The 20,332-nt window shown below is 47.9% G+C and overlaps 1 protein-coding gene across 3 annotated transcripts in view; it reads left to right on the forward strand.

The window, feature by feature from the left end:
• The window catches only part of fam184ab (family with sequence similarity 184 member Ab), a 74,028-nt gene that overhangs the window by 51,373 nt on the left and 2,323 nt on the right, over positions 1-20,332 (forward strand). For 2 of the 3 annotated variants that reach the window (XM_077017883.1, XM_077017884.1), the window contains exons 12-19: positions 1,493-1,705; positions 5,930-6,083; positions 7,257-7,384; positions 11,560-11,744; positions 13,337-13,483; positions 16,260-16,377; positions 16,809-16,913; positions 18,736-18,944. In XM_077017883.1, coding sequence (XP_076873998.1) covers positions 1,493-1,705; positions 5,930-6,083; positions 7,257-7,384; positions 11,560-11,744; positions 13,337-13,483; positions 16,260-16,377; positions 16,809-16,913; positions 18,736-18,944 — 1,259 coding nt within the window. The remainder of the gene's footprint in view (positions 1-1,492; positions 1,706-5,929; positions 6,084-7,256; positions 7,385-11,559; positions 11,745-13,336; positions 13,484-16,259; positions 16,378-16,808; positions 16,914-18,735; positions 18,945-20,332) is intronic. The other variant, XM_077017885.1, reaches the window with a different exon arrangement.

The following is a 20,332-nucleotide window of genomic DNA, read 5'->3' on the forward strand; positions in this document are numbered from 1 at the left end:
CACACTACCAACAACAAGATGTTCATGAAGAGCATATAGAAGCCTAGAGTGCCTATTTCTGATCCTCAGCTCTCTGGAACGGAAGAACTCTAGAGTGGAAGCTTTGAGATTTGACCTCCTCGGAGTGTCCGCTGACTAAACACTGTTATCAAATTTGACAGCCACTTGAATTTTATGAAGTGTTTGTTGTTTATAGAACAATGGCTCAAGAAAGGACAGTCAGTATGTTTAAATACGTCTTTCCTCAATAAGTCAATGTTTTCTTCAGTTTTCTTCTTTGTACATTAGTGGAGATAAATAGGTAACCCACTAATGGTGTTTGTATGACCGTTACTCGTAGTAATCAGACTATTGTATCAATCAAAACTTGACTTGTTCCACACATTCATTTATTCTCCTAGCACCATTTTAGGTGAAACTGTGGTATCAGAGAAGTTTGGATCCCAAAGCACGTCTAATTCAGCATTTACCACTTTAATTATATCCGTCTTAGTTCTAATAATCTTTAATACCGTGGGCTGGATACGTATGTGCGGACGTGTGTGGAAGGAGGTTTGTGAAGTGGTGGAGTTGTAAGGCGGCAACAGGAGACCTCGTTTCTGCTGCTGCCAAAGAAGACAAATAAGCCGCGTTCTCCCAATCAGGGTGGATCTCTGGGGTACGGCAGACACGTGCTCCAGGCACAGCAAAAGACAAATGTTTCCTTATCTCCTTATGTGCTTTTTTATCATTTCTTTCCATTGAATTTTCTTTAGCCATTTTCTTTGGTGTGTGTGTGTGTGTGTGTGTGTGTGTGTGTGTGTGTGTGTGTGTGTGTGTGTGTGAGTGTGTGTATGTGTGTGTGTGTGTGTGTGTGTGTGTGTGTGTGTGTGTGTGTGTGTGTGTGCGTGTGCATGTCTGTGTCGACTTTCCACATTTGACAAGCTGTAGGTCTCTACTGTATTGATGTCATGTCATACTGATAATGGTGTAAGGTTGTTCTTGCCCAGCCTCACCACTCCTACTCTTCCTGTCTCTCTCTCTCTCTCTCTCTCTTTCTCTGTCATCCCTCTCTCTCTCTCTCTCTCTCTTTCTCTGTCATCCCTCTCCGTCTCTCTCTCCCTCTCCCTCTCTCTCCCCCTCTCTCTCTGACATCCCTCTTTCTCTCTCTCTCTCTCTCTCTCTCTCTCTCTCTCTCTCTCTCTCTCTCCCTATCCCTCTCTCTCTCCCTCTCTCTCCCTCCCCCTCTCTCTCTCTGTCATCCCTCTCCCTGTTTCTCCTTCTCTCCCTCCCCCCCTCTCTCTGTCATCCCTCTCTCTCTCTCTCCCTATCCCTCTCTCTCTCCATCCCCCTCTCTCTCTGTAATCCCTCTCTCTCTCTCCCTCCCCCCCTCTCTCTCTGTCATCCCTCTCTCTCTTTCTCCCTCCCCCTCTCTCTCTCTGTCATCCCTCTCTCTCTTTCTCTCTCTCTCCCTCCCTCCCTCCCTCTCTCTCTCCCCCCTCTCTCTATATAGATCTCCTTGCTGAAGCAGAGTCTGGAGATGCAGCTCTCCCAGTCCCAACACTCCCTGCAGCAGCTGCAGGCCCAGTTCACCCAGGAGAGGGAGCACCTGGGCCAGCAGCTGCAGGAGCTGGAGATGGAGCACCAGCGCAGGGAGGAGCGTCTCCACGACGCCCACTGCTGCGCCGTCCAGGACATGCAGGAGGCGCGTCAGCACGACCTCAAGGTCCGTCCCCGCCCCTCCCCGTCGTCTCCGTGGACCGTTACGCTATGTAAACGCACGTCCATGTCTCGGGGGGAGGGAACTTCTCCGTGAGCTGAGATTTCAGGCCCGCTTCTGTCTCTGCGCTGCGTTTCTGGGCCGTGATCTGTTTTCCACTGGTGTAAATCTTCCCTCTGTGCTCTGGCTTCAACACTCTGGCTTCCAACACTGTGTTCCCTCTCTGCTGATTCTTCAGACCGGCTTCTGTTTATGGGTTTTGTTTTGGTCCCCGTGTCCCGGTATTTTCGTGCGCTCCAATTCCCAGTCCTGCCCCAATTTCTAACACTATAGTCTGTACAGGTGTACTTTAGCCACCGTTGGGTGAGATCATCACCAGGATATTGAGTCAGCCATAGAAAACACTTGACTGCCCTTCCTATAAACCCTCGAACCCCTCCACCTGTAGTTCTGGGCACAGAATAGCTGCAAATCTGTCCTGCACGCCTGTCCCACTTCAGTGAACTCCTCACTCTCTTCAGCCTGAACTACCTGTCCTGCGCCACAGCGCCTCCTGGTGTCCCTGGGTGAGAACGGCTCTGCTTCAGGCAGGAAACAACTAGCCCAGAGCCCACCTGCCGTGACTGCTCCCTGTGGGCTGTGGGCGGGCTCTGTGAGCAGGGACCGTGTTGGTGGGGGGGGGAGTGACCCACATGCAGATTTGCAGCAAAGCACGTGTTTCCACAGCAGACGGGATTATGAGAGAGTTTGAGAGATTTTCACAGTGCACGTTTGACCCATTTGTACGTATCACAACCTCAGTGTCCATGTTACTCAGAATCGCACCAGTCCTGCCCAGATTAAATCAGATTGACCTCTTCTTCTAGTTTTCGTATTCGGCTTTATATCAAGCACATTATTCAGTAGCTTTTGTGAATTATTCAGTAAACACATCGAAAATAATAGGAAAGAAACGTTCTAAGGTATTTCCAACTGCCGATGTTAGGTAGTAGGAAGAGAGATAAATGACTGCTTGGGCCCCATTGCTAGGTTCTTGGAGTGTAAGGGTGTTAAATGCCGGGCGGCTCTCTGCTCTCTGCCACGCACTGCCTGGAAGGGACAATGACTTTCAACCGTGTGCGGCTCTAACGTAATAAAGTGTGGAAGAAAGGAGTAATCTGAACAATCCCCAGATTAGACTGGCATGAAGCATCTGTGGTGAGGCAGAGACGGTCTCCGAGTGACACAGCCTCAGTGCAGTAAAGTTGGGAATGTTCATAAACTCTGTTTTTTGCTTTTACAGCCAATCTGACAGCCTTAAAAGGTCTGTGCATACCTAATGCGCTATGACCCTAACTGACATAAAGAAGAATCGCAGGTTAAACATCTGTTTATTATCCCACCGGGACTTTAAAACTTCCTATTAAGGCGCAGTAGAACTGTAAGTGAAATCACAGGGGCCGGTGACATTCAGTATCTCATCAGATCTCTGCTCCCTGGACCAGGGATGTATACACAAGAAGAGTAACACAGCAATGCTTCCACACTGGGCTCGCATTTAATCGAAGTAGTTCTTCGCATGCCGTTTATTTATGGAGTTCTCTGCCGGCAGAAGCCAGCGCAGAAGCTAGGTGTAGCCGTTCCCGGCTACAGAGGCGCTCAGATAAGTGCCTTTCTCCGACTCCCGCGTCATAATTCAGCTGCAGTCTCGTAACGCGAGAGTCGCGCTAATTAAGCGGGAATATTTTTACGCCTCTCTACTCCAGATACGGCGAAGCAGGAGGAGCAGTAGACGCCGTGTTTAGAGCAAACTCACTGCTGCTCATTTATTCACCACCATTTAATATGTAAAATGGGGCTTGGGTGTAGAAGAACAGCTACAGGTGCAGCGGGTGGTGTCCCGACCCGGATTGGGGTGGTGGGTGGAGGAAGCGGAACAGGCCACCGTGTGCCACCAGCACCAATTTTTGAGCTTTGCCCACCCACTAGGCACACACACACACATACATGCTCTCCAAAGCCTTTGTGAGGGAGCTGATGGAGCTTAGCTGGTGCTCGAGGGCTCGGTGGCAGAGAGCGAGGGACAGTAGGTCCGCCCCCCTGCTCCACCTCCCTGTATCCCTCCCTGAGGCTAGTGTCCTCTGAAGCAGGCCAAGCACGCTGCTCGCCTTGCTGCGGATTTCTTCGCTACAGCAGCCGGAGGGAACGAATGTAACTTTGCCAACCCCCTCCGCCACCCCCACCCTCGCCCCTTGTACGAAAGCTCCTCCCGCCAGCTTTGTTTCTTCCGGAAAAGGCCGAGGGCCCAGAGAACCAGCCGTTGTCCTGAGCCGTTTGGCAGCCTTAGCCCCGGGGGCCGGAAGGTAACACATATGGCTGAGCGAGCCTGCCCACGTGAGAGAAGGAGCGGTGCGAGAGCTCCTGGCACCAGCGCCCTCCCCCCCACAGCGTGCGAGCGTTCGGGACCCGCTTCCGCTCGGCCCGGCCGACTTCAAGAAACACGTTCACCCCAGACGTTTTTATGAGCGAACAAACCACAGTGAGTGTAGCCCAAAGCAAAGCCAACGTTGCTTCACGAGGCACGGGGTAGAGTTCAAGCACGTGCCTTTGATACCATCTGCCTCGCCTCTGCTCTGGAGTGCTTCTCTCTGGCATCTTTTAGTAGAGAAAATCAGAGGCATTTTAGAAATTTCTTGCATGCCGAATTTCCTTTCATCCCGCTCAGCATTCCGCGAGAACTGCCACGCGTGGCGTTGGGGGTTATTCATGAGTTATCACACGGCGGTTCGTATCGATTTGGTTCTCATTACGCTTGCTGTGTGGATGTCGGCAAACTGCTTTTCTCGCACGCACACGCAGCAGGACGAGGTGGCGGGTGCAGTCTGCGCGGGACGGGAGCGCGCTGCGTGTGAGCTCCACCCCGAGGACGGAGAGGCCGTGCTGCACCGCGGTGGAGGACGGGGCCGTCGTGGCTGTAAACGTCTCTCTAGGTTCCCACACGTAGGCTAGCAGAGATCTGACACTGTAGTAGCACTAGCAGAGGCGCAAATTGCATCACGTCTGTGGGGAAGGAGCCTACTGTGTTTGCACTGAAAATGCTGTGAAGTGTGTGTGTGTGTGTGTGTGTGTGTGTGTGTGTGTGTGTGTGTGTGTGTGTGTGTGTGTGTGTGTGTATGTGTTTGAGATTGCATGTGTAGATGTTTGAGCAAGAAAGATGAGTTGGGATCTTTGTCAGTTGGGATTAAAGCAACTTTAATGGGTATGACATAAGGCTTTTGCTGCTGTGTGTATTTGTGTGTGTGTGTGTGTGTGTGTGTGTGTGTGTGTGTGTGTGTGTGTGTGTGTGTGTGTGTGTGTGTGTGTGTGTGTGTGTGTGTGTGTCTCCTGGTACCTTCTGAATGACGGAAATTACCTGACCTTTCCACTTCATCCCTTATCCATGCAACCCCAGTGTGCTGGACTCCAAGACACTCCTCCTAGCTCACTCTCTCTCTCTCTCTCTCTCTCTCTCTCTCTCTCTCTCTCTCTCTCTCTCTCTCTCTCCTAATCTCGATTGATCTCTCATATATCTGTCACTGTTTCTTTTGATGGCCCATCTCTGCAACACAGTAGGGGCAGACCGTTTTCAGCAGTGCCCTGCCCCATTGGTCAGAGAAGCTCCTGCCCCATTGGTCAGAGAAGCTCCTGCCCCATTGGTCAGAGAAGCTGAATGACAATGAGTTTGACTTTTACTTTGCTGATGCATTTAAAGACCCAATATGCCACTCACATTTCCGCTCCCCCCGTCTCCTCCTGGATATGACATGTTTTTGTAAGGCCCAGTAGCACCTTCCCCTGTGCTGTCAGTACATCTTCACCAATCCAGGGAGCCGCCACTACACACCCTAATCCGGAGCCACATAACACATTTCCCCCCCTACTGTAAACTTCTGCCAGCTCTAAAGGGCGGATATCCAAGATCTTCCAATAAGCCACTGATATGCCTAAGTGCCCATTGATTGTAATATAATTCCACTGATGGACTGAGACTTGCAGTTCTCCCCAGAGCTGTGGGCTTGCTCGGGCTGCCGTTAGCACCCGACGATGAAGCAGTTTTCAGCAGAGCTGTATTTTTTGAGCTACTTTGTTCCCACCAATATTATGGCTTGTCGATAAAGTTTGTGTGTTTGTGTTGTGTGTGTGTGTGTGTGTAATCCCCTTTGTGTGTGTGTGTGTGTGTGTGTGTGTGTGTGTGTGTGTGTGTGTGTGTAGGAGCTGGAGGAGCGTCTCCGGCAGCAGCACCACCTGGAGCTCCAGTCTCTGAGGGAAGCCCACAGGCAGAACCTGGAGACCCTGAAGCAGCAGTCTGAGCAGGAGCTGCAAACTCTTCGCTTCGAGCTGGAGGACGAGGGCAAGGCCATGCTAGGTGAGGCCACGCTAGCTGAGGCCACGCTAGGTGAGGCCACGCTAGGTGAGGCCACGCTAGCTGAGGCCACGTTAGCTGAGGCCACGCTAGCTGAGGCCACGCTAGGTGAGGCCACGCTAGCTGAGGCCACGCTAGGTGAGGCCACGCTAGCTGAGGCCACGTTAGCTGAGGCCACGCTAGGTGAGGCCACGTTAGCTGAGGCCACGCTAGCTGAGGCCACGCTAGGTGAGGCCACGCTAGCTGAGGCCACGTTAGCTGAGACCAGGCCCCTCCGGCTGGCTGGAGATCGCTCCTTCTGTGCTTAAAGACTACTCTTTCTTTGCTGGAGGACCATGCTTTCTGTGGCTACTGCTCTTTCTCCATACATCTACTTCATGTGTGCAGAGACAGCTGTCATCTTCTTTTAGAATAAGCATTTGGTTGACGTTTCTCATTCAGGTGTAGTGTGTGCAGCTAGTGTGGCCATCCTCTACATTGAAAGTGGGCTGAATATACTGGTTAACAGTTAACAGCTGGAATCTGTTGAAACCTTTCTCCTATTAATAATGATAATAATAAGTGACACTAATAAGAGCTATATATATATATATATATATATATATATATATATATATATATATATATATATATATATATATATATATATATATATATATTGGAGTATAGCTCAAATTAAACCAAGCCAGTAAGCATGAGAGAAATCTGCTCCAGATAAAGTAACAGGAAGAGAACTTTTGCTTTACTTCTTGAACTTGGGCAGCGCTGTGTGCAGGGCTCCACTTTTTAATTAGCACTATCAAAATGTTACGAAACCATGTTTTTTATATATATAAATAGCTTAGCATGCTTCCTAGACACCATAATGACATTATAGCACTATTTTCCCAGAACTATAACCATAATTCTGAATCACTGTGTGGGAATGATGGTTCTGTGGAAGGAAATTGCCAGTGTTAGGAAAGAAAGCTATTTGCTTTCTTTAGTTTTACGCTTACAAATTAGATTTATGATTCGGCATAGCAGATCTGTGACTTTTCCTCTCGCCTCCATTTCTTCTTTTTCTTCATCTCTTTCTTTCTCCTCTCTCCCTCAACCCTCCCCTTATCACCTCTCTCTTACCTCTCTCTCCCTCTGCCCCTCCTCTCTCCCCGTGCCCGCCCTCCCTCTCTCCAGCCTCCCTGCGGTCCGAGCTGAACCACCTCCACGCTTCGGCGATAGAGCACCTGCGGCAAACCCACCAGCAAGAAGCGGCAGCGGCCAGCCGGGAGCTGGAGGACGCTCTGGAGCAGAGCCGGATACAGGTGGGCGGCTCTGCTCTCTCAGCAGCTCTGAGAGAGCCGTCGGCTCATTCCAGCTAGAGCGACAGCTCCGCTCTCTGATGCTCTGTGTGATACCGCAGCTAGTTTCAGCTCTGTGCATCACTACCTTGTAGTACATTCTGTGTTTTCATCATAAAAAAAGAAATAGCCCAGCTTCATAGATGTACCCTCTTCAGACCTTTGAAACAGCAGCTGGTAGAGTATGCTTATATTTCTTTACCTGTTTTTTTTATGTCTTAAAATACACACAGCTACCAGCAGCCCTTCGGGACTTAACATCAGTGCTGATAGCTTATTGAGGGAAAAAAACCCCAAATTAATCATAGTCCGCTGTCAAGTGGCTACAGCGAACAAGAACTGCTCCATTTCTCAGCTTCAGCTGGGCTGCCTCTGGGTACCATGAGAACTGCACACCAGGACTGATGTCTGAGGAACATTCGGGGCTTATGAGAGAGGGAGAAAAGAAGCTCACTTACACATGTGCTCCAAAGAGCATAAACAATCCACCTCCCAGCACTGAGCTGCAAGAGCGCCCCTATTCATCCGCATTAGTGTGCACTCCAGCAGCCCATCATTAGGGGGAGTGGCCGACACAACCAAAGAGACGCCTACGGATCGGGCGAGACAGCTGGCGTCTCTCGTCTGCCTTCGTCTGTGCCGGTGCAGGGCCAGCTGGAGGGGGTGTCACAGCAGCATCTCCACTGGCCCCTCCCTCCCCCCAAATGGAACGAATTCAGCCTCATGGTCCCAAGGATGGACTCTGCAGAATGTCCTGATGATGCACCGTGTTTGGAGTTACCAAGTTATCCTCCGAGCCATGTCCTGATCAAGACGGTGGTTGTTTTTATGGATTTTCTTAAGCCATACTGTGGATCTCTTTTTATGCGTGATATCCATGAATATCCATAGAGGTCTAAAGAGCCGTCTTCCTGCGAACCCTAGGGCACAGGGATGAAAATTTTGTTTCATATTCGCACAAGTGAACAGAATCTGCACCAAAGTGTGGTGTTCTCCAGGGCGGTGCTGATGTAAGGCTTGCACTGATTGGGTTTGCACTGGCTCCCCCCTTCCCCCAAGCACTGATGTACCGAGGGCATAGGCAGCATTGCCCCCCCCCCCCCCCCCCCCCCCCACACACACACACCCAACACACACACCCCAGGACGGTTTCCCAACTCAACTACATACTCCTGCACATAATAATGCATTTGACTGGAATCCGAATGTACCTGTTGTGTTCTTTAAATCACCTTGCCACACTGAAGAGATTAGGAAGCGCTACCATAACACTTATATAGCCGGTAATTAAACAGGTTTGCAGCAATGTAAGCATTCTCTCTCTAGTATTTCCTCTAGGCATCGATTTTGGGCTTGTATTAAATCAGTGTGATTATCCTTTTTCCCCTGCAGTAAATCATGCACCTCTGAGAGAAACACATGTCCTTGGATGCTAATTCAAACAAGCAATTTACCTCTTGAGGTTCTCACTGTATGGGCAACTGCTCAGAGGATGACAGGGTGGGAAGGCAGGAACAAAGGTTTCGTTTAGAGGAATCGTGTCACTCGTCAGAAAGAGCGTCCGTCTCTCTGTCTGTCTGTCTGTCTGTCTGTCTGTCTCTCATTTTTTTATCTCTGTGAAATTGGATTTTTTAAATCTGTTTCCCCCAAACTTGTTTTCTTGCTCTCTTTCTCTCTCTCATTCTTTTCTTTTTCTGTCATTCTTTCTCTGCTTTTTCTCTTGTAATTTCTGCTTCTGTTCCTCTTGCTTTGTTTTCTCTGTCTTTTTGCTGTCTCCCTAGGTCCCTATCTCCCTCTCTCTCTCTCTCTCTCTCTCTCTCCCTTTATTCATCAGCCTCTCACTATTTCTGCCTTGTCTTCGTTAATTGTTTCCCTGTGGGGGATCAGTGTGCGTGGTTGCCTTAATGAGCCGGGTGAGATCGGCTGGCCAAAGCTGTAGTGTGAAGAATTGAGTTTTATCGTGATAACAATCTGTAGAGCTGTGTTGCACATCACTGTGTCCCACTACACTCACACACACACACACACACACACACACACACACACAAAATATACCCCACTCACGTCACATTTGATGGCTGGGTTAGATCTGTAAAACCGTTTCTGAATGCAGCACAGCACATCAGCGATCGGTCTTCCAGACAGACTCTCTCAATCTCATTACGTTCACATTTATACTGAAGTCATTGCTTATGTCGTTGGAGGTCACTCGTTTTTATGTTTCATGCCAAGCCATATAAAGTTTTCCAGCTGTGACCCAGACATCACCCCAGAGATCAGATGTAGCTGCCGAACACTGAAGGCCTCGGTAAACTCTTTGTTTACAAGGCTTCGCATTTTTATGTCTTGCTTCTTGGATGCTAAGACCTTCAGGGTCTCCACATCTTCAGGGTGGCCACACCTACACCCCAGAGGTTCACGCTCTCATTCACTCTCTAGCATCTGTCCCAAACCCTTGGTGAGGGGGGGGGGGGGGGGGGGGGGGGGGGGGGGGGGTTGGACTTTGGGGGAGGGGGGGGGGGTGTCAAGAGACCTGCCCCTGCATACCAGCCAGGGAGCTGGGGCCGCATTAGCTGCAGATAGACTGCTCTCTGGACCTCCCTCAGGACAAGCAGTGCTAATGACTTCTCTTAGGACAATGGAGCACACAGAGCCAGCGGGTAGAACTAGCTACAACTCGGAGCACAGGCCTTTCGTCCAGCACCATTCCCTGTTGGGCGATACATGTCATTCACGCGTGGGGACAGAGCCTTGAGGGGGATCCTAGTTTTGATGTTTGCTTGATGGCAGCTTTAAACACAACCAAACACAAAACTCCTAGACTAAATGACACTGTCTACGGAAGCGCATCTGAGAATGTCTTTGTAATCTGAATGCTGTGACTTCTATGGCAGTTCTACGTTTATAGCGATCAGCAGTAAGCAGAAATAATTCTACCCGTTTCAGTCAATATTTTGCTTTCAGCCTCGCAGACAGTAAAGAGCTCCAAGAAGCTTCCCCATGGACAACTGATTTTTTTTAGCTCCAGACATTTGACACTTTGATACTATTACTTATCTAACTGGGAGGTGTGAAATGATGTTTAAGCAATATTTACTAATATTTACAAAGTTGGATGAGTGCATTGTAATTTGTTTTAACTGAGGTCCATTCATTTCATGAAGGCAGCTATGAGCTGGGCTCTGTGCCACGACAGGACCTGGACAGAAGACGTATACAACACCGCAGCACTGCTGAAGCGAGAAATTAGCCTTGCAGATGCAGACCGTGGCCTTTTTAATCTCCACCGCCCGTGAACGAGACTCGGCTAGAAATTACAGCCATGTAAACTTAATTATCCCGAGTTGGCGGATTCTGCTTTTGTGCTCAAAGTGACGTAATGAATGATGTCTGGATCATAACGATGTTTTAACCGAATAAGGGAGCAGCTCTATAGGCTGCATGTTTTAAAAGCAGCAAAGAACTGTTTGGTTATTGTGTTTTTATTACGTATTCAAAGCTGGGGGGGTTTTTTTTCTCTCGCAAAGGGCTTAACAGCTGCTCCTGAAACAGAATGCGTGGTGCGAGGGAATTTGCGCAGTTATATTAGCTGCCTTCCCTCATCTCATCCCATTTCAAAAAGTGTCAAAATAATTTGCACACGTACCCATGTCACCACGGGGCCGTAATCTCGCTGTCTGCGTTTACTCAGACGGAGCACGGGGACGATCGGGACGTCAGTTTCCTCGGCCCAACTCCGGCGTGAAGGGTCCAGCTTATGCTATGGTAGCTTCACTGCACTAGCCTGAGGTCGGTCCACCCTCCATGCCCCCCTGCCTTGGTTCCGAGAGGCATTGGCGAGCCGATTTCATGGGTGGGGCTCAGAACACTAATGCGGCAGCACAGCGGCTGCCTCACACGGGGCACCGGAGTCCTGGTTCTGGCCATGGGAGAACAAAGGAGCTGTTGCTGTTCTGGAAGATCAGCATATCCAGAATTTTGAAAGACGTCTTTTTATAGGCTTTATGTTTTATAGAAGAAGAATCAGCAAAGATGGCTCAAAATGGCATACTGAAACGTACCCAGTAGGAAAGATTCAGTTAATGCAAGGTCTCTGGTGTGTGTGTGTGTGTGTGTGTGTGTGTGTGTGTGTGTTGCAGGAGCGGGAGCTTCTGACTCGTATATCAGACCTGCAGGAGGAAGTGACCCGCAGGAAGAACCACATTGCAGACCTCGATCACGAGATCCACACCCTGAATGAGAACATCAGCACACTCACCAAAGAGCTGGAGCTCAAGGGCAAAGAAGTGCTGAAAATACGCAGTGAAGCCAACCAGCAGATCAGGTGTGTGTGTGTGTGTGTGTGTGTGTGTGTGTGTGTATGTGTGTGTGTGTGTGTGAGAGGGGGGGGGGGGGGGGGGGGGGCTGTTTATGTATTTCTGTGACGAACAAATGCTTACCAACATGGCTTTTTTTTTTTTTTTTTACAAATATTGATTAGTGTCATTTGAAAAACGGAACGATTTAATTTTGGTTTCCGAGGTTAAGGTTAGGGTTAGGTGTAGCATTAATTAGCAACAGTAATCGATGGAGGGTCCGTACAAGGATAATACACAGACCGTGTCCGGGGTTGCCAACTCTCACACAATGAGAGTGAGACACACGCATTTGACTGTCTTCACACGCCATTCATCTGATTTCTCACGCTGAAAAAAATCTAGTTTTATTCATTTAGTTTATTTATTTATACATCTATGATTCAATGAGCTACTAGTTCGCTCTGGCGTCAACCACTGGTGATCGATCGCTTTAGGTGTAGCATAGAGGAAACCCCCCCCCCCCCCCAAATCAAATCTCACTCCAAGTGATTCTGAAAAGTTGGCATGTATATGGGGGGGGGGGGGGGGGGTATAGGCTGTGTTCTATTGTTTGGACTCACACTTTGACGCTACAAAGCTCCGTCAGTCATCCAGCAGTTTCTACCATCTTCTTCAGTTTCTTCCTTCATCTGCCTGATCAAAAATACAGTGATTGATTTTTCCTCTCTGTTGTCTTTGGCTGCTGTCACATTATCATTCAGATCAGACGGAACTTCCAGTAATGAGGCTTGTCACTCCTCGTCATTATTTCACTGTAGAATGGTGGATGTTTCAATTTCATGCAAGCAAAGTTTGACATGACGCATTCATTAAAAGCTTTCCATGCTAAACAAGTGCAGCTTATTTTGAAATATCAAGATTTATTTTGTTAGTACGGCATTTGAATATATTATAATTTAATATTATGTTAAACCTTTGGTGTCTTTAGTCTCATTTATTCATTCTCTTACATTTTATCGTTCATTCTTTTTAATAGTTAGCGTTTCATTAGCATTTAGCACGTCTATTTTTGTGAAGCCCTTCACAGATTTTTGCTTAAAAGGTTCAGAGATCCACTGTGCAAGTGTGGCTCTACAGCTTATGTAGGCATGTACCCTGCATAAAGCTGTTTTACTTCCAATTATGTAACATAGGAGCAGAGTTCTAAAAATAACAGATTCATAAAGAATACCCTCTGGTCCCCTGAGGGTAACTACTCTGTGAGAGCAGAGCCTCCTTTCTGTGTGTGTGTGTGTGTGTGTGTGTGTGTGTGTGTGTACATCTGCTTATGTGAACACATTTATATGTGCCTGTTAAAGGTGTATTATTATTATATTATTCATATAATACTTAGACACATTATTAGTCATTGCAGATGGGACAGACGGTTTTATAGGAGAGAGATGAAAATAACATGGATGAAACATTAATGGAAGCGCATGTTCAAAGAAGATGTACGCCTCTGGTACCAGGCACTGCAGCTCTGACCATGGGCTGGAGCACTTCTCTGATGTGTGTGTGTGTGTGTGTGTGTGTGTGTGTGTGTGTGTGTGTGTGTGTGTGTGTGTGTGTCCCTCAGGGCTCATGAACAGGACCTGTGCAAGAAACACGAGAGGGATATGGTGGAACTGAACACCCTGCACCACAGAGACACACAGAACATGCTCTCCGACTTCAACAAGGCCCAGGAGCTTCTCAAGGACAAAATCTCAGCTTTGCAGATCTTGTGAGTGCACGCAGCAGGTCTGCTCCTGCACAGGCCCGTCTGGGACCTCCAACGAGAGACGGAGGGGTGTGGACACTGGGGGAGGGTCACGTCATGAGGGCCTGCTTGCTAAGTGAGAGTCCCCCTTTTAAAACAAGGACCATATTTACACAGACAGATCAGAGTGAGAGAAGATTTGGGTCAGGCAAATAGAGAGAGAGAGAGAGAGAGAGAGAGAGAGAGAGAGAGAGAGAGAGAGAGAGAGAGATGGAGAGATAGTGGAAGAGACAGAGACACAGATAGAGGAAGACACAGAGACAGGGACAGATATAGAGACAGAGGAAGAGACAGATAGAGATAATGTAAACATTTTCAGTGCCAAATGCCAATAAAGCTATCTTGACTAGGGATAGAGATTGACAGATATAGACGGAGACAGAGGGACAGATACGGTGATAGAAACGTCTATAGAGGACACTGCCAACCAGAAACCTCAAATATCCAGTACAGCACTGTATCTTCTGCAATTCTGTGCACACACAAACATGCACCAGTGGTGACACACGCGCCTTGAAACAGCAAACCATAAAACATTCAGTTACACTGCTGTCATATTCTATTTTACTTAGCATAAAACATTTAGAATCAATGAATTAGAAACAAATGCCATACAAAGGCAAAAATATATATATTGCCTTTATCAATCTGTCTAGGGGTGTGTGTGGGGGGGTAAATATATAACAGGTGTACAGGAACACATGAACTGACTAAGCTAAGCTAAGCTGAAAGCTGAAACACGTGCAATTAAACAACGTTGTCCTATGCACTACTTGATTTTGACCTGCAGAGACACGATCTCTGTTGCTAAGTGCAATTCTAATTTCTCCTCGCTATTTATATCTAGCAGCACCTGTAGCTATGGAAACTAAGGAACATCTTAGAACAGTTAGTAGTTTGTCAGCGAAGTGATGTCCCTTTTGGAGGACAGTGTGAGAAAAGTGATGTCCCCTTGGGAGGACAGTGTGAGAAAAGTGATGTCCCCTTGGGAGGACAGTGTGAGAAAAGTGATGTCCCCTTGGGAGGACAGTGTGAGAAAAGTGATGTCCCCTTGGGAGGACAGTGTGAGAAAAGTGATGTGAGCAGCAGGTTGTTTTCCGAATGCCATTGTCCTCATATATGTAGAGAGGCCCTTATTAGTACACAATGAGGTTCTATACAAAAGTCTATTTTTTGAGATTATCTTAGGCATCAGTTTCAAAGATACTTCAGTGCATTTTAATGCTGACATTTGACTGGGTCCTGTACAGGTAGAACACTGTCACCTCAGTTGTGTCAACGCAGGGTGCATTTCTGCATCCTCTTATGACAGCTTGTGATGGGTACGATTCCTTCAGTACCCAGGATAACGAGGTCTTGACTACTGCTGTGTTAACGAGCAGCTCTCTCATTGCTACTTAACTGTGCCACCCCTGGTGTCCCCCAACCAGGCCTAGATTTACAGCGTGCTAATTAAGTATAACACATATCAGTTCTAATGACAGTACCATCCTTGGTGCAGTTAATCACCGCAACAATCATCTCCCCCCCCCCCCCCCCCCCCCCAAACCAAGTCCCCACCCTTCACACCCCCCCCCCCCCCCCCCACCAGCATTAAATCTGAACCCATTTAAGCTTCATGCATATTTCATTCCTGTGATTTTCCTCATACATGGCTTCACCTAAGAGACCTGAGAGGTGTTGGTCTCCCTGGCCTTTCGGATGTCGTCCTATTATGGGTAGTGTGAAATCAGAGTGCTGGTTTGCTTGGGTAGACCTGGCCAAGCGTCCACCAGGCTTCGGGATTGTGTTCAAAGTCTCATCATAGAACTTGTGTTGAGGCAGGAGGTTTTAATCTAAGTCCTCAGGGAAGCCCATCCAGTCCACATTTTGATTACGTTCCAGCTTCAAACACACCTCAGCCAAGTTATATAGAGCTGCAGATTGATGATTGCCTAACTCAGTTTTTTAGGAAATGGAATGCATCAAAAATGTGAACTGGCTAGGGAACTATAAAGAATGGATTAAAAACCTGTGGTTTAGAGTAACGATCTCAGGTTATTTAAATACCGTCATATCGCCTGGCAACAGGCGAATTCTATATGTAGATTTGAATACATAGATAAATGGATGTGTGGGTTTAGCTATCTGGTCTAAACCAGCTATGAGATAATGGATCAAAGGACTTGGACTATATACTGTCAAACTGTTAATTAAATTTTTTTCAGAAAGTGTGAAAATTAGACCAGCATTGTGACAGTGAACAGTTTAGTCCTTAGTTTTGTATTCAAAAGAAAGTTCTCGAAACCTGATGATTAATGCTAGTGGAACCATTGAGATGGTCTGTCATTTAGGAAAATCGATCGGAAAAGTACATTTGCAGGAAGTACCACATTCCATTATGCCCAAAGAATATGCACCAGTGACCCCGACACTAGACAGATATTGATTCACAATGGCTCTATTCACAGTGTGAATGACAGGAAACGTGGAGATTATAGGCTCACCAAGACAGCCAGGTATTCAGGGATGGTTCTGTTTTTAATTACCAAAAGAGGTCTGTGCAACTAAAGTGGAGATGGTGAAGTGGGCCGTCACACCAGTCTGAGATGAAAGTCTTTGAGACCGTTGTGCACCCAGACCTGTCTGATAATGGTGTCCGAGTTCCGAAGAACCCAAACCCTTCATTCACTGACGAGCCCCGACAGCCGAAGGTGTTTCTGACACGAGCGAGAAGAAAACGGCATAATGTGCTCCACAGGCTGGAGGGCACGGAGGAGAAGTTCCGGAACCGAGAGAGCAGGCCAGAAGACCTGCAGATGATCGCCGAGCTCAAGGACATGGTGACTGAAAGGGAGACCTTGGTCAAGAAGCTGGTGGTGAGTGTGTCTGACGTCAGCGTCTCTCACAGGTAGTCAGGGCTTTGACTACAGCGCAGTCCGAAACAGCCGCTAACTGATTGGCTACTGGAACCGCCTATATCTTACAAAGGGGTGTTGCAGGATTTCCAACCATAAAGTATTAGCACCTTGGATGTGTTCAAATGTAATATAGTTTCACTTTATTTTAGCAGCAGTCAACATAAAGCCATTAGCCTATGTAGTTGTAGTTTGCGGATTCAGAGTGGAACTATACCTAGGTGTGAACACTTAGAATGTTGCTTATTGATAACAAGTCTGAAACATATTTGTGTTTTCTCTCACGCTTCTGTAGAATCTATAAAGTTCTACAATCTATAAAGTAGATTTACATTAGAAAGTAGCAAAGGTTATTGCGTCCACTGTAACTTGGGATCTCCTGCTGTGTACAGGATGACAAAAAGTTCTACCAGCTAGAACTCGTAAACAGGGAGACCAACTTCAACAAAGTCTTCAACACCAGCCCTAATGTTGGTGTGATTAACCCTCTTATCAAGGTAAGATAAACTCCTTTTTCACCTTCTTGTTAGCCGGTTTTAACACTTCTAATTGCATGAATGAATTGTTTCAAAGACACGTAATATGTCTGGCATCTCCATTTATAATACATATACACAGAAAAAACATATCTGACCTCATGGTGTGATACATGAAGAACTGTCATGTTGGGTTTATAACAGACTGATTTGAACTGATGTTTGCTGGGGAACTGTAACATCATCATTGCAGCATCTCCAGTGTGCTGATGGGCAGGTCTGCTGACGGGCAGGTCTGCTGACGGGCAGGTCTGCTGGGGGCAGGTCTGCTGACGGGCAGGTCTGCTGACGGGCAGGTCTGCTGGGGGCTGCTCTAAGTAACAGTCTTTGTTCCGGGAAACTTCTGCGCAACACTCGTCGATTGGAAATGGTGTATTTTCTCATTCTGTTTGTGTCAGACGGTAATGTGCAGTATATAACACATGATCTCTTGCTACCCCACAACACTTTCTTAAGAGTACAATTAGTGGAGATTTGAATAATAGACATCATCCTAGAATCTCAAAATAACAGAAAATGCTGCTTCTCCTCCTCCTTCTTCTTTTGATTGCTGGATTTATTTTTTGTCCTGCTTTTTTGTTATTTTTTTGAGCGCGGGGGGGGGGGGGGGGGGGTCTTTTTTGCTTCATGACTTTGGAAACCAAGATACACGTTAGGCAGCTAACCGCTCCCCTGGGCACTGTGTGTGTGTATGTGATGGTGTTCGTTATCACCTTGAGGTCTGCCAATGATTAAGGTTCCTGAAAGCACAGTGAACCTTCTCCTAATCAGACCTTCACCTAATAAGACCTTCTCCTAAACAGACCTTCACCTTGTCATTCCTTACAACAGTGCAACCAAAGACACAAAGATGCAGGACTGAACTTGCACAGAACCCAGCTCTGTGTGTGCGGATTACGAGACCCCTGTCTACCCGTGATATACCTCAACGAAGAGGCCGTCTTTAGCCGCCCTGACTTTCACCGCATTAATGTCCAGTTTCTCAAAAGCACCGCAGTACAAAGATGGCTGCCGCAGGCTCGAATGTCACCTTGAACACTAATGGATTAGACGATCTCGCTAGGATGCTTTTGGGAAAATGAGTCCTGACACAGGACGGGGCTGGTTGTCCCGAAGTAGCTGCTGCAACCCAAACCCAACGGGCGTGTGTGCGGGAGCGGGAGCTTCACCGTCATCTCCCATCTGTGTTCTAAATCTGGCCCTGCGAGCCCATAGAACCGCATAGTTTAGTGTCTTCCCTGCACTGATATGGTATTTCAACTTAAGGGCCTGATGACTAAACAGGTATAAAACTAAGTAAGACCACAGCGAGTTGAATCGGCCGTGTCGGTGGAGAGAAACCGAACTGTGCAGTGCTATGGCCCTCCACAGCCAGATTTGAGTAACACCGTTCTATAACTTCCAATATCTGTTTCGGTGCCAGTGTTACGTGTGTAGGCGTAGGTTTGTACGTTTGTGTGTGTGTATGTGTGTGCGCGTGTACGTGTTTCCTTCCTTTAGACATCCAGTCTTTGCTTTCCAAGCCATTCTGTGTCAGCACAAGGCTTCGGTAGCCTCTTCCTTTTGACACATCTGTTTTGACTCATTTTATTTTGACTGGCTGAGAGTGTCTGTTGCTTCTGCCACTAAGAGGTGCAAGCCCAACCATCAACACATCAGTTTAGAGCATAAAATATCAGAGAGCGTCAGCCTACGCTCTTAACGAGAGCAGCTCTCCCAACTGCTGAACATATATATATATATATATCTTTTTTTGTTGTTGTTTCTGTGTCCTTCTGTATAGCAAAAGCGAAAGAATGACAAATCGGCCAACCGATTCAGCAGTTCGCCCAATCTAAGGGCCAATGCGGAGGCTTCGGGTCCAGGGAGCAGCCAGCCCCAACCCGGTCGCCTCCAGCCCATCCCCAACTCCCCCATTCACCAGCTGGAGCTCAACACCAGCAAACCACTGCCCCCTCCGACCCCTCCCACCGAGCCCAAGAAATTCACGAGGTGAGCCACACCTCTCTCTCTCTCTCTCTCGCTCTCCACACCACAGGCCAGACAGTCAAGAGCACACCTTATACAACAGAGCTCACCTTTTTTCGTCTCATAGACTTCTCCTAAGATTGCTATTTTTTTTTTCTAAGCTCAGACTCTTCTAGAAGTTGCTGCTGTACCACCCCCCCTATCTTTCATCCTTTTTTTGTGTCTTTAAGAAACTGGAAAGAATCCAATGTGGACAATTGAGGTTTGTTTTTTTGTTTCACAATTCCGGGCTCCTTTCCGATAAACAGAGCGTGAAATCGGGAAGTACAGATCGAAAGTACCAATCACGTTCCTCTGAAACAAGTCATTAAGTAGAATAATGAACGCCTTTGCCCAGAGCTTTGAGGAGAGGTCATATGGGAATTTCCTCCCCATTAGCATTCTGATGGAAGGACATGTGTTCTGTTTTTGTCTGTGTTCCTTGGAGACACATCGTGTCCTGAGAGAGACGGTGTTGGTGAAGAGTGGACAGCCAGTGCTGCGCTCTCCAAGGCTGCAGCCGTTGGGATGTCAGTCGGTTCACATTCATGTTCTTTCCAGACAGGACAAAAATGGGATGCACTTAATCACGTCTAATGTACACATTTGGGTATCGTTCCTGTCACTAAGCTTTGGGAATGGCGTTGGAATGCAAAAAGGAGCATGTGTGTGTCGTGTGTCCCCCCCCCCCTCGTCAGAGTGCACGCTGGGAGTCTTTCTGTCTGTGTTGTGGTTTGTGTTCTCCGTCTATGCTGGAAGTTATACAACATGTAATGTAACCAGAACTATTTCCTGACGTCCCTGTCACTATTCTTCTGTACCGCATTCAAATATGCACCTTTGGGTCATGCATACAGCGAGGAAGAAATTGGACTCAGCTATGAGACTTCCATTTTCCACCAACTATGCGCATTGTTGCTGTAGTAGTTTGAGCGCTGTGGGCGTTTGGGTGTGTGATCTTGTCAACTGCACTGCATTTCGTCTACACCTGTCCACCTGATTAATCCTCTGCGTTTTCTTAAAAAAAAAAAAACAAAACAAAAAAACCTCTGATGTTGGTGCTGTCCTCTGCTGCTGGGCGTGATGCTGACCGTGGGTGTGTATGTGCATGCCTGGCCATGCTTCGCCCGTGCCTGGCCACCGACCCGCCGCTCGCCCCGGGGAACCACTCTCGCCGCCGGCTGCTTGCGGCTGCCTGCATGACGCCCCCTGAGTGTGAATGAGGCGGAGACGCCCCGGAGTGGCTCGCCCTCTTGCGGGATACGGCCCACCCGGCCCAGACTGGGCCCAGGTGACGCTGCTTAGCGGGACCGTCTGCCTGCCCGAGCCTCTGCTCCTAGGTCCACACACACACCAACAGCCAGGCCCCGCCA

The sequence above is a fragment of the Brachyhypopomus gauderio genome, chromosome 9 (genome assembly GCF_052324685.1).
Source record: "Brachyhypopomus gauderio isolate BG-103 chromosome 9, BGAUD_0.2, whole genome shotgun sequence".
NCBI classification, from domain to species: domain Eukaryota; kingdom Metazoa; phylum Chordata; class Actinopteri; order Gymnotiformes; family Hypopomidae; genus Brachyhypopomus; species Brachyhypopomus gauderio.